General features: G+C 55.1%; 11 protein-coding genes across 11 annotated transcripts; 5 read left to right on the top strand and 6 right to left on the bottom strand.

The window, feature by feature from the left end:
* Positions 1 to 313: 313 nt before the first annotated feature.
* Positions 314 to 2,351, top strand: CC84DRAFT_1166288 (uncharacterized protein). Its single transcript, XM_018178923.1, has 4 exons — positions 314 to 534; positions 598 to 659; positions 707 to 739; positions 785 to 2,351. The coding sequence occupies exons 1-4, from the start codon at positions 489 to 491 to the stop codon at positions 2,153 to 2,155; spliced, it is 1,512 nt and encodes a 503-aa protein (XP_018034548.1). The 5' UTR covers positions 314 to 488; the 3' UTR covers positions 2,156 to 2,351.
* A 30-nt stretch (positions 2,352 to 2,381) lies between these two features.
* On the top strand, positions 2,382 to 4,650 carry CC84DRAFT_1166287 (uncharacterized protein). Its single transcript, XM_018178922.1, has 2 exons — positions 2,382 to 2,721; positions 2,778 to 4,650. The coding sequence occupies exons 1-2, from the start codon at positions 2,679 to 2,681 to the stop codon at positions 4,379 to 4,381; spliced, it is 1,647 nt and encodes a 548-aa protein (XP_018034547.1). The 5' UTR covers positions 2,382 to 2,678; the 3' UTR covers positions 4,382 to 4,650.
* On the bottom strand, positions 4,589 to 6,130 carry CC84DRAFT_1219389 (uncharacterized protein; the record flags this gene model as incomplete). Its single annotated transcript, XM_018183075.1, has 1 exon — positions 4,589 to 6,130. One exon carries the CDS (start codon positions 6,128 to 6,130, stop codon positions 4,589 to 4,591), a length of 1,542 nt encoding a protein of 513 aa, XP_018034546.1.
* Positions 6,131 to 6,669: 539 nt separating this feature from the next.
* CC84DRAFT_1150151 (ABC transporter-like protein) lies at positions 6,670 to 11,497 on the bottom strand (the record flags this gene model as incomplete). The annotated part of the gene is made up of 9 exons (XM_018176693.1): positions 11,205 to 11,497; positions 10,136 to 11,156; positions 9,844 to 10,077; positions 9,068 to 9,795; positions 8,849 to 9,011; positions 8,470 to 8,793; positions 8,222 to 8,420; positions 7,440 to 8,171; positions 6,670 to 7,387 (listed from the first exon to the last, which is right to left on the bottom strand). Exons 1-9 carry the CDS (start codon positions 11,433 to 11,435, stop codon positions 6,670 to 6,672), a joined length of 4,350 nt encoding a protein of 1,449 aa, XP_018034545.1. The 5' UTR covers positions 11,436 to 11,497.
* A 200-nt stretch (positions 11,498 to 11,697) lies between these two features.
* On the bottom strand, positions 11,698 to 14,260 carry CC84DRAFT_1166284 (uncharacterized protein). Its single transcript, XM_018178921.1, has 3 exons — positions 13,168 to 14,260; positions 12,207 to 13,118; positions 11,698 to 12,152 (listed from the first exon to the last, which is right to left on the bottom strand). The coding sequence occupies exons 1-3, from the start codon at positions 13,873 to 13,875 to the stop codon at positions 12,081 to 12,083; spliced, it is 1,692 nt and encodes a 563-aa protein (XP_018034544.1). The 5' UTR covers positions 13,876 to 14,260; the 3' UTR covers positions 11,698 to 12,080.
* A 417-nt stretch (positions 14,261 to 14,677) lies between these two features.
* CC84DRAFT_1166282 (Yip1-domain-containing protein) lies at positions 14,678 to 15,954 on the bottom strand. Its single transcript, XM_018178920.1, has 3 exons — positions 15,798 to 15,954; positions 15,101 to 15,650; positions 14,678 to 15,054 (listed from the first exon to the last, which is right to left on the bottom strand). Exons 1-3 carry the CDS (start codon positions 15,880 to 15,882, stop codon positions 14,802 to 14,804), a joined length of 888 nt encoding a protein of 295 aa, XP_018034543.1. The 5' UTR covers positions 15,883 to 15,954; the 3' UTR covers positions 14,678 to 14,801.
* Positions 15,813 to 17,905, top strand: CC84DRAFT_1166281 (galactose-1-phosphate uridylyltransferase). The gene is made up of 4 exons (XM_018178919.1): positions 15,813 to 16,294; positions 16,346 to 16,397; positions 16,450 to 17,227; positions 17,278 to 17,905. The coding sequence occupies exons 1-4, from the start codon at positions 16,194 to 16,196 to the stop codon at positions 17,559 to 17,561; spliced, it is 1,215 nt and encodes a 404-aa protein (XP_018034542.1). The 5' UTR covers positions 15,813 to 16,193; the 3' UTR covers positions 17,562 to 17,905.
* A 206-nt stretch (positions 17,906 to 18,111) lies between these two features.
* On the top strand, positions 18,112 to 18,964 carry CC84DRAFT_1261161 (ergosterol biosynthesis protein-like protein). The gene is made up of 2 exons (XM_018185041.1): positions 18,112 to 18,317; positions 18,401 to 18,964. The coding sequence occupies exons 1-2, from the start codon at positions 18,252 to 18,254 to the stop codon at positions 18,833 to 18,835; spliced, it is 501 nt and encodes a 166-aa protein (XP_018034541.1). The 5' UTR covers positions 18,112 to 18,251; the 3' UTR covers positions 18,836 to 18,964.
* On the bottom strand, positions 18,895 to 20,214 carry CC84DRAFT_1261160 (NAD(P)-binding protein). The gene is made up of 2 exons (XM_018185040.1): positions 19,977 to 20,214; positions 18,895 to 19,928 (listed from the first exon to the last, which is right to left on the bottom strand). Exons 1-2 carry the CDS (start codon positions 20,142 to 20,144, stop codon positions 19,068 to 19,070), a joined length of 1,029 nt encoding a protein of 342 aa, XP_018034540.1. The 5' UTR covers positions 20,145 to 20,214; the 3' UTR covers positions 18,895 to 19,067.
* Positions 20,215 to 20,359: 145 nt separating this feature from the next.
* CC84DRAFT_1123974 (40S ribosomal protein S11) lies at positions 20,360 to 21,563 on the top strand. Its single transcript, XM_018175669.1, has 4 exons — positions 20,360 to 20,416; positions 20,466 to 20,496; positions 20,560 to 20,764; positions 20,850 to 21,563. Exons 1-4 carry the CDS (start codon positions 20,400 to 20,402, stop codon positions 21,074 to 21,076), a joined length of 480 nt encoding a protein of 159 aa, XP_018034539.1. The 5' UTR covers positions 20,360 to 20,399; the 3' UTR covers positions 21,077 to 21,563.
* A 500-nt stretch (positions 21,564 to 22,063) lies between these two features.
* Positions 22,064 to 24,180, bottom strand: CC84DRAFT_891206 (membrane transporter). The gene is made up of 2 exons (XM_018187809.1): positions 23,449 to 24,180; positions 22,064 to 23,396 (listed from the first exon to the last, which is right to left on the bottom strand). The coding sequence occupies exons 1-2, from the start codon at positions 24,020 to 24,022 to the stop codon at positions 22,114 to 22,116; spliced, it is 1,857 nt and encodes a 618-aa protein (XP_018034538.1). The 5' UTR covers positions 24,023 to 24,180; the 3' UTR covers positions 22,064 to 22,113.
* Between the last annotated feature and the right edge of the window lie 567 nt (positions 24,181 to 24,747).

Raw genomic sequence — 24,747 nt, 5'->3', positions numbered from 1 at the left:
TTGCCTTGTGCGTCAAGTCAACCGTGGACGCGTGCGTGCGGCGGTGATGATCTTGGGCCGAGTCGCACTAACCACCGACTACGCTGCTGTTAGTGGACCCTGAGAGCCCGCTGCGTAGGCAAGCCATTCTCATAGGTGTTTGGAGCGGATAACCAGGCTGGAGGCACGAGTGATGGGAAGCAGCCGGCGCCACCAAGCATTTGGACGACGCGGCCTTTGACGTCGCGCTCTCAAAATCTAGGCGACGGTGAGGCTGTGCAAGAAGGTAGAGCACGGACTTGTAGTGGTTGCTGGAGGATTCACTACACGGGTACCACATTGTACATATCCGACAGCTTTCGCCAAATACCAACACACGGTCGCACGACTACGCAGTGCGCAGCCTTTACTCTAGCGGCCATTTGAACGTCTCACGCCTGTCTGAAGGTCGCGCGCTGCCCCTCCCTTCGATCAGACGTCCTCGAGTCCTGCCCCGCTAGGCTGTTGCCATGGTGCTCAAGAAGCGCTTCACGAGCTTGATCAAGCGCACCAACTGTATGCTATTTTGCTCGCCAGGATCGACGGTACGCGAGCGCGCCGGCTGACTGCTGTGTGTAGCAAACGAAGAGCCCGTCGCGGACAATGTCGACACTCCCGAAGCGAATGCCGCAAGGGGGGTGGTGAGTCGCATGCGAGGCCGCCGCGAGAACTGCGCTCACAACAACAGAGACTCTTCTGCGAATCCGGCGCAGCAAACTCGGTGTGTATCGCGGTAGCAATCCAACGCCAGAGCTGACAGGCACAGGGCGAAGAAGTCCTCCACTTGCCCACCATCGTCGAGTCGGCCGTCGCCAGCCCCCAAGCGGCCCAGGCTGCCGCCAACCAAATCCGCAAGTTTCTCTCCAAAGAGAACTACGACCGCCCGCATGTGCAGTACAATGCCGTGATGCTCATAAGGATCCTAGCCGACAACCCAGGCGCTTCCTTCACGAAGAACCTCGACAAACAGTTCGCTGATACGGTCAAGCACCTGCTGCGCAATGGAAGAGACCCCAGTGTGTCGCAGATCCTGAGGGAGACGCTGGATTCGATACACAGGGACAAGGCATATGATACGAACCTGAACACACTGTTTGCCATGTGGGCAAAGGAGAAGAAGCTCATGGCAGACGCTGCGAAACACGTTCCTCGGAACGGAGGAGGTATAATGCAAGCCCCCCGATGGCCTGACCCGAACTTACCACAGGGATTCAATTCAGGGCACCGTGCCGGAGGTCTCCCTGCCCCGGTGGAACTGGCCGCGCGCATCGAAGAGGCCAGGACGTCTGCCAAACTCCTCCTACAGCTCGTGCAATCCACCCCTGCAAATGAACTGCTAGGGAACGATCTTGTGAAGGAGTTTGCAGAGCGCTGCACGTCAGCGCAGCGAAGCGTGCAGACGTACATCAATTGCGACAACCCGCCACCCGATGACGATACCATGCTCACGCTGATCGAGACGAACGAGCAGCTCTCGCTGGCTGCATCCAAGCATCAACGTGCCGTGCTGCAGGCCCGCCGCGCAATCGGAGCATCACCTTCGCCACCAGTTCCGGGCAGCACCTACAACAACAATAACTACAGTGCTCTGCCACCCGCACCCGCGCCGGCCACCACATATAGTCCCCCGCCAGCGCAACAATCAGCGCCACAGAGTGAGATACCAATTCTGCCGCCCCTTGGGCTTGAGTCCAACGAGCCGAAGGCGAACAACCCGGCCAGCTACAAGACAGATGACTTGCCGCTCCCACCAGCATTGCAAGCAGGTCCGGGTCGGCCACGCAGTAACAGCAACACGGCGCAGGAAGCCCAAGATGATCCATTTGCAGACCATCATACATATTCTGCCCCAGCCGGGCCGCCGCCAGGTCCGACCGGCGAGAGTGCGCCTACAAACAGCTACACGCCGTACCGTCAAGGGTATCAGCAAACACCCTCGTACTTGGGTCGACAAGAGAGCGCTGCAAACAACATCACGATGCACGGAGCCGCGAAGAGCAATCTCACAGAGGAAGAGGAGTATGCTCGTGACTACCCTGCCGGCAACAGACCAAAGACTCCCGAGGAGCCGCATCAGCGCCACGGAAGCGATGTCTCGCCCATCACAGACCGGGGTACCGTGACGTACCGATACTGAGATTGTTGTTGGTGAATGGCTTCTCATGGCAGTTTTTTAATGACGCGTGGAGGATCTCTTGGGGTGGCTTGGAGCGCGATACCAGGTGAGAAAGTTTGGCGTGATTCTTGGACTCGACTGCTGTTTTCTGGAGACGGATCTCTTTTGACGTATTTGTCAGCGTTATACCTCATACCAGCTAGGAAGTATGGTGTCGTTTTTGTGATTACCTCTGGCAATGACTAAAGACGTGCATGGAGGCGCGTGTGCTTGATTTCGCTCTGCGCCCTTTGCACTGCATGGCTGCAGGATGCGAGCGTGACGCGAGCAGTCAATTTGCAGGCGCTCATCGCGGATCTGATGAGGAAGTGGACCCCGGGACGTGGGGTCGCCGCCCCACGGAGAGGAAGTCTAGCGTGGGCCCTCTTGAAAAGCCGTCATTTTGAGGTCGTAGACTAACTATGCTTGCCCCCGGACCGACTCCGTTCTCTTCCCTCGCCGGCTCCCTCATGGCCTTTGCTGCTGCCGTGCTGAGAAGCCTTTCATGGCGGGTTCGCTTCCACAATGCGTGGACACGGTCATCATAGGTGCGTGACGCCGCCGCACCCCGCGCTGCGAACGCGAGGGGCTGATTAATCCGCAGGAAACGGTCCGTCGGCGCTCATCCTGTCGTACATCCTCCACGGCCACATTCCCTACTATGTCGGCGGCCACCATGACGCGCTGCTGGACCAGAGGCTCCGCCGCGAGCTCAGCCTGCTCCACCTCACCCCCGACCTGCACGACCACTTCCTGTCCTCGATCCGCTACTCGACGGCCGCCCTGCCCGTCAACACGCTGCTGGACACGCTCCTGCGGCCCAACGCGGACACGGAGATCAACCCCACCTCGTGTATACAATGGCGATATGAGCCGGAGCGCGCCGTTGCCCACGTGGCCATTGGCGACACTCCGCAGCCCGGCGGCCAGTGGGTCGACAGCCCCGTCAATGCGAGCGCCAACATCGGCACCCTGAGCTACGCAGAGCAGCTGAGCCTGCCCGGGTACTCGTATGCCGAGCACATGGCGAAGAGCGCCGACGCCGCCCAGTGCGATTTCGTGAGGCCGTCGCGCCAACAAGTCGCCGCCTATCTGGAGGCTTATCCAGGAGCCGTGGGCATTGCGGACGCCGTCTACACGGGCATGAGGGTGGACGACGTGTATCGCACGGCCAAGGGCTTTGCCATTGGCTCCCTGGGCATTCGCTGCAAGCACTTGGTGCTGGCTTCCGGCATCTTCACCGTCAACATCCCGCCGCCGCCTCTGCTTGCACCCATTGCCCAGATCGATGCAGAAGATGTGCCTCTCCTTGTCGTCGGTTCGGGATTCTCGGCCGCAGACGTTATCATTTCTGCGCCGCCAAATCGCAAAATCATCCATCTCTATCAATGGGCGCCCAGCACGCGGCCGTCGCCGCTCCGTGGCTGCCACCACTCGGCATATCCCGAATATGCAACTGTGTACAAGCAGATGAAGCTTGCGTCCATATCCTCCAAGAAGACCCGTTCGGCCCGATCTCCGCTGTTACGGCGCAAGTCGAATCCCTTCTCCACCCAGCGAGACTGGGCCTCGTTCTACGAAGGCTTCCCCAATGCCCAAGTCCTCCACAGCTCTATCTCCGACGCCACAGGCATCGCCCAAGTAACCCTCCGCCTGGAATCCGGCGAAGAAATCACCCGCCAGGTAGGCGGCCTCGCATACGTAGTCGGACGCCGCGGCACCCTAGACTTCCTCTCGCCCTCACTACTCCAAGAGCTCGGCCCCTTCGACACACCCTCTGGCACGCCGACTCTCATCTCCGGTCGCACGCTGCGCGCCAAAGCCGAGGCCTCCCTAGAGGTCGCAAAAAACGTCTTCATTATCGGCAGCTTGGCCGGCGACTCGCTCATCCGGCATGCCGTGGGGGGCTGCGTCTTCGCAGCCGGCCGCATCCTCGGCGCCATACCTTCTTCGTACCCTTCCTCTTCCACGTCCAGCGCCTCGACACCGCGCTCCGTCTCGCCTAGCCGCGTCTCGGAGGCTACGCCTGATTCTTCGACGACGCCCAGCCCGAAGGAGAGCCCGAGGGTGACGGCGAATGGGCATGAGGATTTGCATGTTGATCGGCGGAAGCTGGCGCAGGCTGTCGAGGTGGCGAGCATGGAGAATCGGATATGGGCTGATTCTGGGTGGTGGGCTGGCGGATTGGGCTGGACGAGTTCCTCATGAAATGGAGGGGCGTGAATATAGTGCATTGTGTACATAAAAGTCATTATTACGGTCCTGGAATCCTACCTGCGCGCATGCTCTTCCCTCACTGCTTGCGCGAAAATCAGAACTTCAAGTAAGAAGAAAATAGGACCTGTACAGAAAAGGTGGAAACATAGTGGCAACAACAAAAAAGAAGTGCCCGTCGATCGACTGCCCCGTTGTACATCATCCATCTGCCTGAATAGCCACAGCTACACCCTGAGCCTCCATTTTCACCCCCTTCCGTCCCACTCTCCCTCCCTTCTTCTGGTCCGGAGCCCTGTGCTGCGACACACGCGCCTTTCTCTTCGAACTCCTTTCACCCTTCCTCATTCTCTTACGCTCCGCAGCCTCTTCGTTCTTCCAGCGGGACACAGCGTCCTTCTTTGTATGTAGCACCGCACGTGGACTTCCGGTTTGGGGACTGCATGGGGTGCTGCGCGGGTCCTTGGGCTGAAGTGACTGCGAGCGAGGTGCGGTAGCAGGAGCGGGGGACGATGTCTTCATGTTTGGAGGAGGGGTAGAAAGGGAGGAGTGCGTGACCGCGACATTGGGGATGGACGAGGTATCGAGGGGAGGGACCTGCGAGTCTGGGACTGTCGGAGCGAGCCTCGCTTTCGGGGGTGCACCGCTGCTAGGAAGCGTGGGGAGAGGGTGGCCTGCTGATGCTTCGTTGCGCATCGCATCTACGGAGACGCCGCTCTGGACGGGCGAAGAAATACTCGCCCCTGAGGCGGTCTCCGCTGTCTTTGCAGCGAGACCCTGGGCGCTCGTCGTCTCTGCAACAACCTCAGGATCCTCCGCCCCGCTCGCGTCATCCATGTCCATGAGCATTGGCTCGTCGACCGAGTTGGTGGTGTACACACCGCACATCCCGCCAGCTTTCCCTTGCGAAGCGTCTCCCACCCGCGTACGCGAGCCCCCTTCTTCTTCTGCACATGGCACCACCCCCTGTGCTTTTGGGTTCGGGTCACGCTCCCCGAACCACCGCGGCACACCCGTAATCCCAATCTCGGCTAATTTTTCTACAGAGGGCATTGTGTGCTTGTACCGACACCCTTCTTTGGCGGTGGTCCACTTGCAAGCACCAGTCTTGATCCAGTGGCGGCAGTGCTCTTTCTCTTCTGCCGCGAGGGGAGAGCATTTCGTGTAGCCCACGCGGCGCGCCTCCTGGGCGTAGATAGCCGCCAGGCTCTCCGTCAGAGAAGGGGATCGGGTCGTAGTCCTTCCCACCGAGGCGGCGCAGCTCGCGCGTGCTGCAACCTTGTCCGGGATGGACATAGCTTCAGAAGACCTGAAAGCGATTTGTTTCACTTCTCCCTCGTCTTCGCCCAGTAGTACTGCGTCCCCGTCCGCAGCGATTCTCCCGGTCGTCTCCCCCGTCCCCGGCACGTGAGTTACAGCTTCTATCTTGGCTACACCAGCGTCTCCTCCATGGACGTCTCCACTCAGCTCTGATATCTCCTTGCCACGCGAGTCCAGTGCGGCATCTCTAGATGAATAGCACAACGCAAGCGGCCACGCAATCCCGCTCGTCTCTCCCACAAAATTCCATCCACCCGCGCTCAACTCTCTGTGGCTCAGATGCCTCGGATAATCCTTCAGCCGGAAGGGAAGCTGGTCAGCTGGGATCAGCGGGACGATGGCGTTGCCGGGCGTGCGGTGAATGTAGTAGCGGATGCTGGGGTCGAGGCGTGTCGAAGAGGGGGAAGCTGTAGAGCGGCGCATCGTGGGCATTTGGAAGAGGGAGTCGGTGTATGGATGGTGTATGGAGGCGGTGATATGCTATAAGGGGTGTGTAAGGTGCTGCAAAGTGAGGTTGGCGGGTTGGCAAGGACAAATGGCGTGGATTTCGGGCTTTATGGAATGAGACAGCGTGTGTGGGTGGGTAAAACATAATGGGTGTGGTGCGTCAAACAGCAAGCTGGTGTGCTGGAACATGGCATTTGTGGAGATGTTTTCATACAGTCTTGAGAGTTAATGACGTGTATGAACACTGATGAAACAGTCTGCCGGGCCGTACTTGATAGCGTCGAATTGTTCGGTCGTTGTTCTTTTCTGGTGGACGTTGCGACAAGTCGACAAGCAAGAGACACACAATGGATGGTCGCAAACTCTTCACGGTCAAGCCACAACGCGCCCGCACTTCCCAAGCAGGGGCAAAAGCTTCGATGGACGTCCGCGGGCACACTATTTCCATGTGCTTCTCCTGCTTCTCCTATACCCGTAAATCCCCCTCTACACATATTACCCCTGAAGACTCTCTCCTACGCAGTGATACCCTGTTCTCCACACATCCCCCCAAACACACTCCCTTCCTGCCCCGCCAATACCCTTGGAATTCCCCTTTCTGAAACTCGCCCCCCATCCAACACAATGACCTGCCCAAAATCCATCACTCCCCTCAACCGATGCGCAACCGCAATAACCGTACACCCCTTCCCCACGAACTCCTCGCGAAGAAGCTGCTGCATGACCTCCTCGCTAGCATCGTCTAGACTAGACGTGACTTCGTCAAGGATAAGGATCCTGGGTCGCGGCCGAATAAGCAGCGTGCGCGCGAGAACGAGTAGCTGCGTCTGGCCCGGGGACAGGGCGGCGGGGTTGAGCGGGTGATCGAGGACTGTGGCGGGCGAGGTGGACTGCGCGGCTGCTACGAAGACGGGCCAGAGACGAACGCGGTCGAGGGCGGCGCGGAGGTCGGCGTCGGTGCGGTGGGAGTCTGGGTCGAGGTTGCGGTGGAGGCTGCCTGGGAGGAGGTAGGGTTGTTGTGGGAGGCAGGCGATGCGGGAGCGGAGGGCTTGAAGCGGGATGGAAGTGTGCGGGTGCCCGTCTATGATGATGGAGCCGGAGGAGGGGTTGACGAGGCGTAGGAGGACGGAGAGCGTCGTCGACTTTCCGCTGCCTGTGCGGCCGACTATGGCGCACGTGGAGCCGGAAGGGATGGCGAAGGAAAGATCGTTGAGTACGGGCGGGAGGTCAGCACTGTATATGTTAGTTAGGGCCTTGATGATTAGTGTTTCAGAGGGAGTCCTACCGATACTTTGCACTCACGTTCCTGAACTCGACGCTCCCCTGGCTAGGCCACTGATCAGATACGACTGCATCCGGTACGTCTTCTTCACTCGCAGTCTCGTGCGAGAACGCTTTCAATCTCGCAATTGCACCGAGACTCGTCTCTAGCGTCGTCCACTCGACAATAAGCAGATTCAAACGATCATTGAAATTGAGCAGCGCAATCAAACCAACACCAACAGAACCAGCGCTGCTCAACCCTTTCACCTGAGTTGCAAAGGTAACGAGCACCGTTGCCATCGCCGCCACCACGAAACCTAGCACGAGGATGAGCCAGCGTTGAATGCAGAACAGGAGATAGTACGGCTTCTGCGAGGCATCGAGCGTAGTGAACAGTGTCTCTCTCCATTTGGTACACCAACCGAGAGGAACGATGGTGTCGAGGCCGTCGACACTCTCCTGGAAAACGGTAAAGAGCGGTGCGCGAGCTTCGATATCGAGAAGTCGCAATTGACGACTGGTGCGCAGATAGAACTTCTGGAGATAGTATAAGGCAACCAGAAGAAGTGGGATGAGAGCTGCAGTATAAGAGGCACTGATAGATAGCAGAACAAATGCGGCTAGACACTCAACGGTTGCGTGCATGCATCGTAGAGTGGCTGAGGGCACGTCACGGTCAATGTGCTGCATGTCTTGAGTGAAGCGATTGAGTGTTGTGCCAGTCGGCGTAGTGTCGTGGAAGGATTGTTTTGCACTGTCTTTGTGTTAGTAAAGTGTATCAGCGCCCTTCATGGCTTTAGTTACTGGATCACCGTGCCCAACAGGGTATTATGCATGTTCTTCCCGGCAGCCGGAATCATGACCATGTATATGAACCAGATGCCAAATAGAAGGCACATAAGCCCCAGGAGAGCCGTCACACCGTATATACTGAGGTAGAAGGTGGTCCGATCAGGTGCATCTGGTGTTTGAGCAAAGGATGACCATTGTTTCAACCAGAGGGCTTGAACATGTCAGCAGAAAGAAGGGAGCGTGGAGGTCTGAAAACCTACTTGGGAAATTGTCCAGTGCTGCATTGAGTAGGTGAGAGCCAGCAAGCAGTCCAATGCGCCACCAGCCAACTGACTGTATGTAATATTTGTATATCGCCCAATCCCCTATTTTTCGGGCCGTATCGAATTCCTCGGTTTCCACTATAGAGACTGCTTTTGTATCTTCGCGATTTGTATTCGCATCAGTCTCAACAGATTGTGTCAGCTTTGTTGGATACAAGCTAGGTTCGGTTTCTGCCATGATCTCTTGTGATGATTGCAGCTGTTCGATGTGGCCATCCAAGGTGAACTTCACTAAAGTATCCATGTGTCGAAGGACGTTTACTTATATGAGTGAGTGCTTGGCGGATAACGGTTGTAACAAGGAGAGTAGACTCACAAGAGTGCGATGCGACTATTACGGTAGCACCAAGCTCACGAAGCAGACCCTCTGCACCAAACACTGCGCGGCAGATATGAGCTGTAGTGTGCGCGTCCATACCGCTCAATATATCATCGAGGATGAAGATCTTCTGCCTGGAAAACAAGGCTCTGGCAAGGGCCTATAGGATCTGCTTAGCCACGTCCTCTTTACGCATCGAATCGCTATTGGACCTACTACTCTCTGCTTCTGTCCGCCGCTCAAGTTCGATCCCTGACTTCCCACATCTGTCTGGTCTGCCGCACTAAGAGACTTAAAGTCTTCGGTAAGGCTGCATGCGCCTATGACTTTGCTGTACCACATCTCATCGGACTGGGTTTGGCCACTGATAGCGTCCCTTACTGTACCGCTGGGAATCCACGGTGTCTGAGCACAGTACATAATCGACTCATTTGATCTTTGCACATATCCTCCTTCGATGATGGGCAGGCGATTGAGGAGGGCTTTGATCAGTGTCGTCTTTCCACAGCCTGCTGGTCCAGTGATACCGACAAGTTGGCCTCGGTTAATATTAAGGTTGACATTGCGGAGAGAAAAGCTACTGGTGTCTGCGCCAGTCTTCAGCGTGACATCCTTGAAGGAGAACAGTGCCCGTTGGCCGTTGTTATCCGGCTCCACTCGAGGTTCGCTGTCTCCCATCGACCCATTATGGTTCAGATTCAACGCTGCGGAGGAGGGATTTGAAACCAATGGGTGAACTTCCGAACAGAATTTTTCCAATCGTTTGAGACAACCTGCGGCTGACGCAATTTGTGGCAATGACGCGATGAACTTCAGCGTCGACATCTCGAGTAGCGAGATTAGCGTTAGGGAAGTGAAGGCCCTTTCAATGGTGAAGCTTCCCTTGCCGAGGAGCGCAAAGATGGCGAATGTTAGTACGGGTCCAGCATAAAATGGCAAGTTTGCTGAGCCTTGTCAGTATTTCAATGCAAGCCTGAGGTGACCATTCTCACCAAGCGCATTCAGGAACACGGTAAACCGTCTGAATACCCTGAACGTGCGGATCTCTTTGTCTCTCAACGCCTGAATATCTCCGATAACGTACTTCGAGAAGCCCATCATTTTGATAGACTTGATGAAGCCTAGGACAGTTGAAGTCGCTGACACGCGCTCTTGAGTTACGGCGTTCCACTTCGCTTGTCGCGGGCCCATCTGTCGTGACAGATATACGGCAAGTCCAGAGCTCACTGTTCAGGTCATTCTTTATTAGTCAATGTTGTTGGGTGATGCGTATGCATAACTTACAAAAGGCAATGCCGAACGGCACAATCCACACAACGCCCAGCAGTCTCTGTAGCAAGTAGACAGCAATGCCAACCTCTACTGTGCCAGCCCAGATCTCGTTGTAGACTGGGACAACGTCAGTCACACCGTCAACATCAACGCTCATTAGCGTAACAGGCGCTCGGTCGCTCAAAGCGCCAGGAGCTGACTCCAGCGTGCGATCATACAACATGCTCACGAGTGTACCGCGAACTTTGACAACCAGTTGATATGTCTTGTGTTGGTAATAGGTCTTACTGATGGCGAGAGAAAGGTAGAGAAGTCCAGTTGCTGCTATCAAGCCGTATCCAACGATTGGGTCCCGGTCTTCAGAACTTTTATCGAGATGTGCGATGATGGCCTGGAATAGGAACGGCTGCGTATAGCTCAGTGCCAACATCATCGTCCTAGGGACTACCAGGAAGGCCACATCCAGCTTGAAAGCTCGAAGGCAGACTATCAGCAAAGATTTCCCATCGGATTTGGATTGGAGGGCAGCCAACAGCCGTTTCGACCCAAATTCTTCCTTGATGGCCATTAAATCCACTGGCCGGAACGTGGCTCTGTACCCCCGATACATTAATCCGTTAAGCCACCAGAACACTCTTCTCGCATACACACCGCTGAGTGTCTCTGGCGCTAGACTCCGACAATCTTCCATTAACCATGCGATCTTGTTCTGCGCTTCTGCAATGAGGAGTACGGATTTAAAAGCGACGCACACACTAGCTGCGACTGATACAGTCGTTGGGAGTGGATGTATCCAGAAAGTGCGTACTTGCACCGCATCGAATATCGTGCTGAAGAAGAGGTAGACATTGATTGCATCGGAGCTCCGCGGTGACCTGACATGTTCAAGGAGAGAAAGTCCGCTTGATGCTAGGACGACAGTCACTAGGAGGGTGTGTGCTACAATGGCTGACTGTGAACCGGCGATGCCGCGCGATGTTGCCGTAAAGACAAGGAGAGAAAGCTGTGCGGCGAAAAGCATAATATATAGCAGCTACAACGGGAATTATTATGAGCCTGGAGATCGTGTTGGTGTTCGCACCTGTTTCCCCATCACCAAGCGACTCCATTTCGCCTTCTTCTGCTCGCTTCGAAGCCAATATGCTCTCAGAGGAGCATAAAGTAGGAACAACGCAGAGGGCAGAATGCTCAGTATAATTTTCTCGAACAGCAATGTAAAGTCGAATTCAACATCGTGGCCTTGAAGCGCTGGACCGAAAAAGGTGGCCGGCGTCTCATTTACGTTGGCAAGGGATCTCAAGATGGCGTCCATAGTATTACATTGATTTAAACGATGGATGGAAGATAAATTCAAGCAACGGGAGCGAAGCTTGATGTACATAAAGTGCCTTAGCTCTAATTGGCGCAGGGGACCTGAATGCGCGTTAGCGATTGATCGACGTCGAAGGACGGTATCTAATCCCAGATAAGAAGGCGTGGTAATTATGGGGCTGACTCACCGGCGGAATTGACCACAGTGACACACGCAATTGAATTTATTGTGACTCAAGAACCAGATATTTGGAAACAAAGTTGCAATTATTTTAGGTTATGGGCACATCAAACATATCCAAGATATGGATGGACAGACGAAAGGCTCATCATAGTAGTGCACAGTGCATGCTTAGCCCCTGGTATCTAACTCCATATGCAGCACTAGGCCTGCTCGCATTTCCCATGCGTAGCACCCGTCTTACCCCCTACTACCCCTCTGATGGATGCTTAATGTCGACCGTATACTCATGTAAACGCATCTCTTCGTGACGTGACCAATGGACTCTATGCCAGCCGTATAAATTTTCCAAAGATGCCGGGATTGGCTGGAACGTATAGGGATGCGATGAGCCCGCTGAAATGCAAAACAAACAGATCATGATGTAAAACGCGTATCCAACAGGGCTTCTCGCGTATACATGACTCAAGCATACATCTTCGAGGACTTAATCTCATCTACCTGCCTCCAGAGCTCAGCGGCGCGCTCTACCTTTAACTGGGCTGTGTCAGCCGATCTGGCTATGTGTTCAGGAAGGGGGCCGCTAGTTACCCTGAGCATGTGTGACTCGACTTCGCCAGTAGTAGTGGGTGCAGCGAAGAGCAATCTGCCATCATTGGGCTCATTGCCAGATGCATCTCCAAATCTCAACTTGCTTGTGACCGCCACGTTCAACAGCAGGCGATGCGTACCATCAGCACGGAGGACAAACCTGGCCTTGTATGGCTCTTCCCGGGTAACGTTCAGCTTTAACGGTCCGACGCCACGCTCTTGCCAGGACTTCTTTCCGTCTTGATTGACAAAAGTGTAAAGTTTTGCGCGGCCTGTCCATGCAGCATCCTCGTTTTCTTCACCCGTTTCAAGCGGTCCAGTAGAAGAGAGCAAATGTTGACTAGTCCGTCGTTCGGCCTCGTTCCCGCCGGATTCTCCGTCTTGGTCATCGCCAGCATCATCGTCTCCTTCTGAGTCTGAAGCGGCCTTCGTCTCTGCGGCTCCAAATTCAGGGGCGGTCTTTTCCTTTAAGCCAGTGATGCTACCACCGCCTCCAAACGTGGAGAGCCCAGGCTTGCCTCCGATGACACTTCCAAACGCACTCCCGCCCAGTGAGCCTCCAAAAGCCGAGCCTCCCGCGCTCGAGGCATTGGCGAAGGACGACGTAGCGCCGCCAAGGCCAGCGAAGCCGCTTGAGGTGGATGCTGGTGCGGCGGGTTTCGATGCGAAAGAGGATAGCTTGTTGACGGTGGCTGCGCCGAAAGGGGAAGGGGTAGTAGTCTTGGCTGCGGCTGCGAATGGTGACGCGGTTGAACTAGCGAATGCTCCAAAGCCAGAGCTTTTAAAAGCCGATTCTGAAGTCTGAGGTTGATCTTTCGTGGAAGGCTCAGCAGGTTTCGCAGCGGACTTGGGAGCCATCGTTGCAAACGGCGATGCGGCAGAGGTATTGGAGAAGCCACTGCCAGGAGGGATCTAGGAGCTGTCAGCACCGTCCTGTCGCATGTGGTTACGTGTAACATACCTTGGATGTGGTTTCGGCGACCTTCGACACAAGGTCGGAATCGACTCGGTCCCTTGGCCGCTTTGTGTCGCGCTCTTCTGGCTTTGTTGTTGTGCTCGTGGCTCCGGATGGTCCAGCTGCTGTATCGTTGCTGACTGCAGTCTGCTCAAGCTTCCGTTTGTTCTTGGGGCTGGTCACGGTAGCTCCATCCTTATCTGAAGCAACTCCCTCGGGAGTTGCCTGTCTACTGGTGGAAGTAGCAGTGGAGGGAGCGTTGACGTCGCCATCGTTCTCGGCGATAGGAGCAATGGTGCCATTGGCCTTCTTCTTCAACAGCTCGGTGTCGGAGCCCATGGGGCTGGTGATGTCTCTCGACTTCTTGCGTGTGTGTCGCTCGTGCTTCTTGCCTAACGGCTTCGCATCCTCGGCTACATCCTCAAAATCTTCGCGGCTTCGCTTGCGCCGCAGCCGACCCCTCTCGTTGTCTGATCCTGAGGTGCTGGCTTCACCGACTTGGCCATTGGGAGCAGCGTCGGCCATGGCCTGATCGGAGCTGGGGGCTTGATCTGCTGTTCCCTGCGCATCAATGCGGGTCTCTTTCAGCTTCTCCCTCACTGGCCGACCTTCGCTATCACTGCTCCTGTCGCTCCGCGCCGGCGAAGCAAGCTGGTCGGACTTTGCTGCGGATGCTCGTTCGCCTGCCGCTACACTCAGCGGCTTATCAACCATGGTGCGAGAGGCGACGCGCCAACGCAGTGGGGTACGTAGTGTGCGAGAGGTGGGGATCCACTGGTGTTTACAAGTCGCGGCTCGCCCGCTTCGGCAAGGCTATCTCCGGCGGGAGTAGTATGGAGTGGCCGTGTCGAGAGGATGGGCCTGGTTGTGGATATGTGCTTGGATTGCCCTCGTGAGCAGTGGGTCGTGCGGGTGAAGAATCGGAGGGTGCGAGACAGCTCTGCTGAGGCTGTGGCGGGAGCGCTTAGCAGCGACGAGAAGAAGGGCTGTCGTGTGGGGTGGTGTTCGTGGGAGTTTGCAAAGGCGGTGTGTACAAATTTGCTGGCCGTTGCCGGACAGGAGAGCGAGCCGAGCGGGACCGTGTGGTGGTGAAGGGAAGTGGGAGATGACGGTTCCAAAGCTTGGACGCTTCGCTGGCAGCCGTTTGGCTAGCTGCGCCGGCGCCTGTAGATACTCGCGCAGTACTATTTACGCGTGCGGGCCGTCTGGACCTCTGGCTTTCACGCCGCAACGGCACGCCTGCATTGAACATGCAGTTCGGTCCGCCTGGTGAATGGCCGTAAGTAGACGCGCAGACCCATAGGCGCCTGGACTGGTCGAGTAGGTCGGCGGCGCAAAAAGGCCAATGACGCGGGACAAATGCATGGTGGGGCGCTTTGTTTGCGTCGATGCACTCGGCGAGCCATCGCTGTGGTAGCGACCGCTCGGCTTTCGAGACTCTGAAAGCACATGGGTACACTTGCAACGACCCAGAGACGGTGCAGTCTCAGGCATACATGCTATCATTCCATGCGCAGCCTATCTTTACCATTGTCAACTTGGCGCTGGCTATGCGTATGACTTTACACTCTTGAGCCAACCCACATTGCCCAATCCCACCGCTAACCCATAGCTATAATACAAGACCACAAGCACAAGCGCTAGCTAATGAAACAGATGCAGCCCAGCGCGATGTAGAACACAAACAGAGGATACACAGCAATGCCGACGCGATTTCGCACAACGCCTGAGCCACCCATGATACTGATCCCCGCTGCCAAAGACCACGCGATGAGCACGAGATAGACTGGAATGCGGACCAGCATGGGCACAATGCCGGTCGCACTGAGTGCCGATGCAATTACGAGGGGAAAGAGGGTGTAGCCGATGATGGAGACAGACTGGAAGAAGGCACTGTTGCTGTCAGTCTTTGCTCCTGTCGTGTACAACCATAACTCACATGTTGCCGCCCAGCAGCTTGATCTGCATGGTCACCACGGCTTCTCCCAGCCAAACCATTGCGAATATGCCAGAGAATACGAAGTCTTTCTGGTCATCCTTTGCGCCTCGGGAGAGGAACAAGCTCAGCAGCAAGCAGAAGATGAGCGGACCCCATAGATCCCAGTCTCGCAGACCTTCACTCATGCCGCCCTGCAGAATGACATCCGCGTCCGGCCATCTGCCAGCAAGCCCTCCGAGGCCACCGCCAACACCATCAGCCTCTCCGCGTTCAGCAGCCCCTATGCCTCCTCCGCGTTGCATGATGCCTCCCAGCAGGTACTTGGGCCACAGCACTTGCTTTAGCTTCTCCCATATCGCCAGCAGGTCTCGCGACAGCGTCTCCCATACTGTCTCGTCTATCGTGTTCGTTGGCGCGCGACGGTCCTCGCCGCCCACCGCAGACGTCAAGTAGGACTGTGTGCTTGCTCCAGATCTTGATCCAATGTTTCCCGTGAGCGGTGCGCGGTCGGAGGTGCCTTGTATGGGGTCGTCAAGGTCGTCCAGCGTCGCTATACACGTGTCAGCTGTGAGCGCTAGCTAACATACAACACTACGCCGTGAGATACAGCTTCCGTAAGTTGCTCCGGAGGTTGACACGCTAGCTGGCTCAATAGCATCTCCGGCGCGGTGTTGCAGGCGTGGGAGAGGCAGCTCACCATCGTCCGGGTCAATCAGGTCCCGCTCCAGCGCATCGTTGTCGTAGTCGTTGGCCATGGAGGCGCTGGGCATCATTGCGGCCATTTCCGCAACCCACTTGCAGTCGATGCGCGGGTATAGCTAGCTCAAACGGGCAACTAGGGTGTTGAATTGATGGCGCGTGGTGAGGCTCTTTCCCTACGTTGCAACTTGGCAAGAGCTACCACCCCGGCTTCCGGGCACGCTGCTCCTTCCGGAATCGTTCCCGCACTACGCCTGCGTCACATTCACTATATTATCGTCGCAACAGGGACCATGTGCTTGCGAAATCCTCGGTAGTTCCGCCAGCGGCACTTTTAAATATCCCGTGCTCCCACGCTCTGGTCTGGCCGCGTATTGGCGATTGTGTGTTCACCATGGGCGAGCCGATACTGAACGACATCTCGCACCGCCGCTTCAACCTGCTGCGAGGCAGCTGGGTCCTGGTCTCGCCGCACCGGAACAAGCGTCCGTGGCAGTAAGTCAAGCACTTGGCAGGACTTGAAAGCCAATGCTTATATTTTTCCAGAGGTCTGCAGGAGAAGCCGTCCAGGACGTCGCTCCCAGACTACGACCCCGAGGTACGAAGCGTCCACGCTGTGCCCCACTACGTACACAGCTGACTCCTGACAGTGCTACCTGTGTCCGAGTAACACGCGTGCAAATGGCTCCAAAAATCCAAAATTCACGGAAACTTTTGTCTTCGTAAACGACTACAGCGCCGTCAAGGAAGAGCAGGAAGAGTACCACCCCGAGCAGAACGAGGGTTCCCTGGCGAGTCGACTGCTCAAAGCCGAAGCAGTGACGGGAAAATGCTATGTCATCTGTTTCTCTCCTTCGCACCACTTGACTCTCGCGGATATGGCCCCTGCCGAGATTATCCCCATTATCGAGACCTGGACAAACTTGTACACGGCCCATCTGGACCCGAAGTCACCACTAGCCGAGGCCGCTAAGGCGTTGTCACTACCCGCCTTTTCCCAAGGTGATATCGCTATTCCGAACGCCCAGTATCGGTACATGCAGATATTTGAAAATAAGGGCACAACCATGGGATGCTCGAACCCCCACCCTCACGGTCAAGTGTGGACGACGACATCATTGCCCGAGGAGCCAAACACGGAACTCCAGCAACTTAAGAAATACAGGCAAGAGCAAAGTGGCTGTCATCTGCTGGTAGACTATGCAAAATTGGAATCTGATCAAAAGGAACGGACCGTGTTCGAAAACGAGTCCTTCTGGGCCGGAGTGCCTTACTGGGCCGTATGGCCGTTTGAGGTTATGATTATAAGCAAGCAGCATAAGCGTGCATTGGTCGATTTCAGCAACGCGGAGAGGCAGCAGCTGGCCGAGTGCATGGCAGAAATCACTCGGCGATACGACAACCTGTTCGAAACCCAGTTCCCGTACAGTAAGTCAAGTTTTGGTTCGGTCTTAGGACACAGACTAATCTTTGTGTAGGCATGGGCTTGCATCAAGCACCGCTGCAGGGGACTGAAGAAGAGATTGAATCGAGCCACTTCCATATCCACTTCTACCCGCCGCTCCTTCGTAGCGCAACAGTTCGGAAGTTCCAGGTCGGTTACGAAATGTTGGGCGAACCTCAGCGGGACATCACTCCTGAGCAGGCCGCGGAGCGATTACGTGCGTGCGATGGGGAACTTTACCGCAAGAAGCTCGAGCACCTTACCAACGGCCATGCTGGCAATGCGACCCATGTATGCCAGGAGCAGCAGAAGCAGTAAGCTCGCTGCCGAGCCTTGTGTTCACGCGCAATTCTATTTGAAGGTTGGAATTCGATGTACATATATCGATCCTTGATGTTGGAGATACCACGTTGGATGCATTTTGAATATATACGAGATCTTGAGATATTTCGAAGTTTTCGAACTTGTGAAAGTGGCCGTGGGGAGTATTGACATCTGATATTGAATCATACCGTTCAATCTTCCCGTAAAATCATGTACGCCGGTTCGATGGCACACACGATTGGATCTACATTCCAAAGACAGGGGGTTCCTTCAGTAACAGATTTCTGCCAGAATCATCATGCTAAACCACGATCGAACAATGAGCCCATGCCAGCCAGCGACCGTTTTCCAAGGGAGGGTTGACGAGACGTTCCACCCTATCGAAGCTAACCGCCCATTACCAGATCATGTCGATACACCTCTCAAAAATGTTGCCTCTTCGTTCTGAACGATCAACGATTTGAAGATTGGATTCGCGGAGGACCACAAATCGCGGGGAACGATGTGAGGTACCTGTCACGCACAGACCATGCCTTTCCGAACCCCTGCGAATGTTTTCCGAGCATCATATCGCAAGCAAAACATTTGACCAGCCGACACGCCGTCCTCAATTACCCTCAATCATTCCGAGAACTCTCTCTCTCGCAAGACCACTTCATCTTCGCCCGCCTTGTAAGAGACACAATGGGCCTAGACATCACCTCGCACCTCCCCCCGTTCGAGGGCTTGCTGCCAAAATGGCTGCTCCTCGTACGTAGCCCCAACCACCTTCACGAACACACATGCAGTGTTCGTTTGTCACAATTAATGCGCCTCTAACAAATTACCCCTAGGTCTCCGTAATCTCCATCGCCAACTCCATACAAGCCTACACAACTCTCCACTACGCTGCCCGCATGTACAACCCCAACCCGGATAACACCAAGATCCCCTCCAACCTCACGCAATACACCTCGCCGTCCTCCAAACCCACCCCGCTACAGCCCGGCGAGCTCCCCTCGCAAGTGACGCCCCTGTCTGGCCGCAAGTGGGGTACCTGGACGGCACTCACGGGCATCCTGAGGCTGTATGTCGCGTACCATATCAACGAGAAGGCGATGTTTGAGTTGGGGATGTGGACGTATGGGGTTGCGTGGGCGCATTATATGAGCGAGTGGTGGGTTTTTGGGACCACGAGGTGGGGGGCGCCGTTGGCGGGACCGGTCATTATAAGTACGGGGAGCTTGGTGTGGATGTTTCTGCAGAGGGAGTATTATTTGGGGCAGTAGAATGAGCCGGCAGGAAACTCAGGAGCGGCGTAGTATAGGAGCGACCAGATAATATTGTGGAGCGATCATGTTAATCTCAATCGGGGAAATGGATATTGACTTGACATCTAATGTTTATATTGTTTAATGGACCACCGTTGTCGTGTAGATTATACATCAAACTTCCCTGCAATCTGTGACTCGACCAACGTTCATCAAGGTCCTTTTGGTCTACTCAATCCTTTTTCGTCGCCTACTGCTTCTTCGCATCTCTCGCGGCTTTTCTCAGTGCCCGCTTTCGGATATCCTCGTGCATGCTTTTGTTGATTTTCACAACGATAGGTGCCCTCTCGCCAATGAACCTAGACAAGAACCAGATCATCAATCCGTGGCTCCAGTACGGAGCGCTGGTGAAAGCAACGTTCTGCGCACCACCACTCCTGCCAAGCTTGCCCAGGACACTTCTCACAAACTGGCGCGGGTTGGGTACCAGAGCGGACGACTTGCGAATCTTGGACATGGCAGTAGTAACAAGGTGGGACTGTACACACTGGACGTGCACACCGTGGGGTTCGAGTTCAGAGGCGAGAGCGGTGGACCACTGCTGGAGGAACGCCTTGCTGCCAGAGTAGGTTGCAAGGAGAGGCGTGGGGAAGAAGCCACCGGTAGAAGCCATGGTGAGGATGAGACCGCGCTTGCGCGAGATCATGCCGGGCGCAACTGTCTGCGTGACCTTCAGGGTAGCCATGCAGTTGATGGTGATGATGTTGTTCATCTCATCGGCGGGTGTCTCGACGAATGGTACAGGGATGCTGTGGCTCTGTCCCACATTATTTATCAGAATACTGACGTCCAAGCCATCAATGAGCTTCCTCAGCGCAGCGTAGTCGCTGTCCTTGTTCTGGCCGAAGTCCATGGCGAGCGTCTTCACGGAGATCTTGGGGCCATATTTGGTAGAGATTTCAGAGGCAAGAGTGTCGAGTTTGGATTGCGTGCGCGAAACGAGGAGGAGGCTGTAGCCTTTTGCGGCGAGGGAAAGAGCAAATTCCTTTCCAATGCCATCACTGGCACCAGTGATCAGCGCCCATGAGCCTCGGGGCCCGTAGGAAGATAGCTGCTGACATTAGTATCCAGAACCATAATGAAGCACAAGGCAGCTCACAGATTTTCCAGGTAGTATGAACAGACTGAACAAAACACGAATGAAGCTTATAATGGGTACGGCGAGAGCGTATGTGCCAGCGACTAGAAGTACGGCGACCAAGAGGTAAGATGACTTGGAGTCGACGGTGACTCCGAGCCTATCCATGAACTGCCTGGTAGGATCCATAGTAACCGTGATGGCTTAACAGAAGCTGATTGGGGACATCCAAGCCGTTGTTTGGAGATGAGATTATTTTGAGAGCTTGAGGGGTTGCATGCCGCGGCATCTCCCCATTGGCTAGCGCGGGTGCGGCACCACAATAATCCGTGACACCTTTCTGCGCCAAGTCGTAGCAGCTCGCTTAGTAGCCACCACTGCGATTTTCGACGCCCTCACGACTACGACTGACCAACAGACCGACAACACATCCCGACCGCAACCATGGCCACCGAGCTCACGTACGTCGCAACAGTCTGCAAACGAGGCCGCATGCTGATTGAGAAACAGTGTCCAGTCCGAGCGCGCTTTCCAGAAGCAGGTACTACCACTCGCATCCGCCGCGTCGCATTTCAAAGTCCCGCAATACTGATTCCACATGTAGCCGCACATCTTCTTGAACCACAAGGCCACTGGTCCCCGCAAGAACACCCGCACCAGGCGATGGTATAAGGATGTTGGTCTGGGCTTCCGCACGCCCAAGACCGCCATTGAGGGCTCCTACATCGACAAGAAGTGCCCCTTCACCGGTATGGTCTCGATCCGTGGCCGTATCCTGACCGGCACTGTCGTCTCCACCAAGATGCACCGTACGTACACACATTTTGCCAACCGAGAGGCTCGCGCAATCGGCTTTGCAAGATTTGGAAGTAAGAAAAGGCTAATGGAAAATAGGTACCCTCGTCATCCGCCGCGAGTACCTCCACTTCGTTCCCAAGTACTCCCGTTACGAGAAGCGCCACAAGAACCTCGCCGCCCACGTCTCTCCCGCTTTCCGTGTCGAGCCCGGTGACCAGGTCATCGTCGGCCAGTGCCGACCCCTCTCCAAGACCGTCCGTTTCAACGTCCTCCGTGTGCTTCCCCGAACCGGCAAGGCTGTCAAGTCTTTCACCAAGTTTTAAGCGATTGGTATAGACAGCTGGGATGCTGAGGCAATGCGGAGCGGGCTGGGCGACAATGGGATGAGATTTCGATGGTTCAATCAATGCATTTGGGACTAGGATTCGGAGTCCATCGGGCTGTGTATGTTTCTTCAGTCTATGAGAAATGAAAGCCCTTGGCAGGCAAAAAGCGCCGCTGAGGCAGGTCAAAAGCAATGAGGGATAGTGATACCACCGGTGCCTACCATGAGAGTGAGCGATTCATCTATGTACATGGTGCAATCCTGGAATTTTCATTTCCGATCCGCGACGTCTAATCTTCGGTAATGTCCAGCTGCGTGTACCGTCCGCCTTGCACCAGTCCGCCTACTTCCATCGTACTCTGAAGATCTTCTCCAGTAAATTTGCGTATCGACAGTCGACTCGCAGGTCTCTCCGCAAGTGATAGGAACGCAGGCCTTCGCTACCTGTTTATCCCATGGGTCACATGCACATTCACCATAATAAGCATACATGTAAATGCGTGCACTCCGCTGCGAATTGATTTAATATCTGGCATTCCATAGCACTCATCTCTGGCGACCATCTCACGCCCGCTCCAAACCTCTGTCTAAATTTCTTCGTCTTATCAATTGCCCTTGTGTCAGTAAATGCATCGTGCGCCCCCAAACCCACATTGTCAAAACCGAAAACATCAATCACTACACAGTCGACTTCTAAACTCACTTGACAATCATGGTAGGAAGAAGCATCTTTTCTTCTGGTATAAGAAAGCGGAGGACAGGTGTGGAACAGAGAGCGGTGGCATTTATAACTTCTGTTCCCAACTTGATCTTCCCAAATCAACCAAACTAAAGGCAATCGGAGCAAGTATGCCTCGAATCTTCTCTGGAACGTGCGAAGTCAACATCGTTCAGGAATGCTTTTGCTGGTGCCTCTATGCTATGAAGTCACTTTAACAAAGACGATAGTAAATCCGTGTATGGTGCAGTTCACATTTGCGTGTTGCTCAATGAGTTCAAGAAAAGCTTATATACAATAATACTCTTGCGGAACGCTCACTTCTGTGCCTGCGCTGCCAAAGCAGCAGCGGCTTCCTGCCCAAACCGTGTCTTGGTCCTCAAAATATGTCCCCATCGGTAGAACCCGGCCAGACATGGCACGAACACCAATGCCATGAAGCCCGGAATGCTTGACGCCCAGTGTATGCCTAACTTCTCATACAACTTATTAGTAAACAAAGGGAATGCCGCACCCGCGCAGGACCGCAGCACAGTACTCGCGGCAAGTGCGGATGCCGAATACGCCAGGTACGAATCGACGAGATAATTCGTAAGACTCATGTACAGGAGAACCATGCCAAAGCCAAAGAACACGCCAGCGCTCACGCTGATCAACCAGAAGGTTTCGGGTCCGTTGGTCCACGCGAACCAGAAGAGGCCGATAGGAAGGACAATGGCGCCGAGCATGGCGGGTGGGAGACGCGCTTCGGGGGGTGCGATGCCATTGTTGCGCGCTAATACACGAGCATAGCGCCTCTGATCAATCAATGCAACGTAGAAAAGGGAGAGGATGATCCCGATGACCAGCGCAAGGAAGGGAAGCGATGCAATGCCTTGAGGCCAGCCGCGGACTTGTTGGAATACAATGGGGTAGGCCGCGAAGAGAAGGAAGAGCGTACCGTGGACGACAGAGAGAAAGAGCGATAGAAGGGTGACTATGGGCTCGTAGATGAGCATGATCCAGGGACGCAGTGCACCAACGCGTAGTTGTGTGCTGATTGGCTTCGGCGTAGCCCCTGCAACAACATGTTGCTTCCCAGTCTCTCTGGTCAATCTGTTCGCGCGGCGCTGAAGTAGCACAGGCGCGTATGTCTCCGGGAAGGTGAAGGTCAGGACAAGCCAGGTGGGAAGGGACGCCGCAGTGACGAAGATGACGATGCTGCGCCAGCCGTGGTAGGCATCGAGGAACCCAGAGATGATGGGCCCAAGATTCTGACCCAGAAGACCCGCAAGTGTGAAGATACTGAGAACCAGTCCACGTTCTTGCGCGTCGAACATGTCGGCGACTACAGCTGGAGCGACTGCCTGCGTGAAGGATCCTGCAAGCCCGCCCAGGAAACGTAGCACAATGACCATAGTCATCGACGAGGAGAAGAATAAAGCTCCGGTGAGCAAGACGAACGCGCCAAAGGTCGAGATGTACAGCTCGCGACGGCCATAAACTTCGCTCAAAGGCGACAGTACAAGTGCACCGACCGCAAAGCCAAGTACAAAGGCGGATGTGGTCATTAAGGCCACTACCTGGTCGACATTGAACTCCGTCCTCAAGTCTCGTGTGCCTGTAATATATTAGGCGTGTTGTCTCTTCAGCCAGAGTCGAGGGTAGTTTACCTTGAGAGAAACCCGATGATGCGATCGACACCATGAAGCAGGCGAAAGCGAGAACCATTGCGTTCATCCACTTCCTTCCCTTTCCAAAGTTCAACGGGTTTTCGATATCGCCCTCCTCCCAACACACCAGGAATTGCTCCTTCTCCTTCAGCAATGCTATCTCATCGTCGTCAACCAACGCCCCCGACTCTCTTCCCACCCAACTCGGGCGCCTCTCGACATCAAACTCCCCACTCCATACCTTCTCTGGGTCCCCCGCCTGGGCAACAGGAGCTAGCCACGTCTGCCTCCGCTCCGCCCTTTTGCCCACCCACTGCTCGTGCTGGTTGTTTGCTACGGGTGCCCGCGGTAGCAGCGTGCCGTCCACGAGAAAACTCATGCGCGAAGCACGAGCTTCGGTGTCGAAGGCACTGGTCCATCGTTTATTTGGGGCTGCGAAGGAACCATAGCGACCGGGCCAAGGTGCACTAAGCTGGATGTCCGATGTCGTTGGGTCTGGAGTTGGCCAGATTGTTTGGCGATTTTGTTTCCGCGCGAATGAGTGGGAGATGCGCCCGGTATTGTGGGACGCCATCTCAACCTAAGAATGTTGTTGGGGAATATGAACACCAGTGTGATGGACAAGAAGAGACGAATGAGAACGGAAGTAAAGGATAGTCGGAACTGTCGATCTGAACAAGATACAGAAAGCGACCAGCACGGTGGAAGAATCAAAGGGCAGACCAGTCTACTCGGCAGAGACAGACGTACAAAAGAAAGAAGGTGCACGGCACAAGAAATGAAGAAACGAAACGACAAAAGACGTCACGCAAAGGAAAAGAACGGAAACAGAACGGAAAAGACACTGGAGAGCCAAGAGGTGAGCCACATGTTTCTGGGCTAAGCATTCTTATGTTACCCTCGTCAGGAGTGGTCTGTACACGAGATTGCTCATGTCAGTATATGCGTAGCTATGGGTCCAATTCCGCGTCATTGACGTACGGACGCTACGTTATCAGCCCACCCAATGTTGCCTGCAATAGATGGTCTGTGTGGGGCTGGACCTGAGGCATAGCGGAGAGTCCTGCGTTGTGAAACTTGAGGCTGATCCGCTATCGTCGAAGCAATGGCAGACAGTCATCGTGATAACCAGAGCTCGCTGCTAGAGATCTCATAACTTTTGCTGATACCCGGCACCATACGCGCTGCTCGAATTGCTCGTAGTCCCATCCCGTGGCTCATCTCTTGCCTTCTACGACCCGTGACCAGCCGCATCGATCATCCTCACCGCGATGCTTCATCTCAGAGCTCCTGCTTTCA

This window comes from Paraphaeosphaeria sporulosa, assembly GCF_001642045.1.
Source record: "Paraphaeosphaeria sporulosa strain AP3s5-JAC2a unplaced genomic scaffold CC84scaffold_7, whole genome shotgun sequence".
Taxonomy (NCBI): Eukaryota; Fungi; Ascomycota; class Dothideomycetes; order Pleosporales; family Didymosphaeriaceae; genus Paraphaeosphaeria; species Paraphaeosphaeria sporulosa.
This window is presented reverse-complemented; position numbering and strand designations above follow the sequence as displayed.

Bases quoted from the DNA above. Each gene is read 5' to 3' on its own strand.
- CC84DRAFT_1166288 (XM_018178923.1), top strand. From the start codon at position 489: ATGGTGCTCAAGAAGCGCTTCACGAGCTTGATCAAGCGCACCAACT. The intron at 535-597 runs GTATGCTATTTT...TGCTGTGTGTAG, and splicing joins CTTGATCAAGCGCACCAACT to CAAACGAAGAGCCCGTCGCG. The intron at 660-706 runs GTGAGTCGCATG...TCACAACAACAG, and splicing joins CGAATGCCGCAAGGGGGGTG to AGACTCTTCTGCGAATCCGG.
- CC84DRAFT_1166287 (XM_018178922.1), top strand. From the start codon at position 2,679: ATGGCGGGTTCGCTTCCACAATGCGTGGACACGGTCATCATAG. The intron at 2,722-2,777 runs GTGCGTGACGCC...ATTAATCCGCAG, and splicing joins CGTGGACACGGTCATCATAG to GAAACGGTCCGTCGGCGCTC.
- CC84DRAFT_1166284 (XM_018178921.1), bottom strand. From the start codon at position 13,875: ATGGTTGATAAGCCGCTGAGTGTAGCGGCAGGCGAACGAGCATCCGCA. The intron at 13,119-13,167 runs GTATGTTACACG...GACAGCTCCTAG, and splicing joins TCGCCGAAACCACATCCAAG to ATCCCTCCTGGCAGTGGCTT. The intron at 12,153-12,206 runs GTAACTAGCGGC...GACACAGCCCAG, and splicing joins TCGAGTCACACATGCTCAGG to TTAAAGGTAGAGCGCGCCGC.
- CC84DRAFT_1166282 (XM_018178920.1), bottom strand. From the start codon at position 15,882: ATGGCCGCAATGATGCCCAGCGCCTCCATGGCCAACGACTACGACAAC. The intron at 15,651-15,797 runs GTGAGCTGCCTC...ACACGTGTATAG, and splicing joins CCTGATTGACCCGGACGATG to CGACGCTGGACGACCTTGAC. The intron at 15,055-15,100 runs GTGAGTTATGGT...TGACAGCAACAG, and splicing joins AAGCTGCTGGGCGGCAACAT to TGCCTTCTTCCAGTCTGTCT.
- CC84DRAFT_1166281 (XM_018178919.1), top strand. From the start codon at position 16,194: ATGGGCGAGCCGATACTGAACGACATCTCGCACCGCCGCTTCAACCTG. The intron at 16,295-16,345 runs GTAAGTCAAGCA...ATATTTTTCCAG, and splicing joins CGGAACAAGCGTCCGTGGCA to AGGTCTGCAGGAGAAGCCGT. The intron at 16,398-16,449 runs GTACGAAGCGTC...GACTCCTGACAG, and splicing joins TCCCAGACTACGACCCCGAG to TGCTACCTGTGTCCGAGTAA.
- CC84DRAFT_1261161 (XM_018185041.1), top strand. From the start codon at position 18,252: ATGGGCCTAGACATCACCTCGCACCTCCCCCCGTTCGAGGGCTTGCTG. The intron at 18,318-18,400 runs GTACGTAGCCCC...AATTACCCCTAG, and splicing joins TGCCAAAATGGCTGCTCCTC to GTCTCCGTAATCTCCATCGC.
- CC84DRAFT_1261160 (XM_018185040.1), bottom strand. From the start codon at position 20,144: ATGGATCCTACCAGGCAGTTCATGGATAGGCTCGGAGTCACCGTCGAC. The intron at 19,929-19,976 runs GTGAGCTGCCTT...TAATGTCAGCAG, and splicing joins TCATACTACCTGGAAAATCT to CTATCTTCCTACGGGCCCCG.
- CC84DRAFT_1123974 (XM_018175669.1), top strand. The intron at 20,497-20,559 runs GTACTACCACTC...TTCCACATGTAG, and splicing joins AGCGCGCTTTCCAGAAGCAG to CCGCACATCTTCTTGAACCA. The intron at 20,765-20,849 runs GTACGTACACAC...AATGGAAAATAG, and splicing joins CGTCTCCACCAAGATGCACC to GTACCCTCGTCATCCGCCGC.
- CC84DRAFT_891206 (XM_018187809.1), bottom strand. From the start codon at position 24,022: ATGGCGTCCCACAATACCGGGCGCATCTCCCACTCATTCGCGCGGAAA. The intron at 23,397-23,448 runs GTAAACTACCCT...AATATATTACAG, and splicing joins ATCATCGGGTTTCTCTCAAG to GCACACGAGACTTGAGGACG.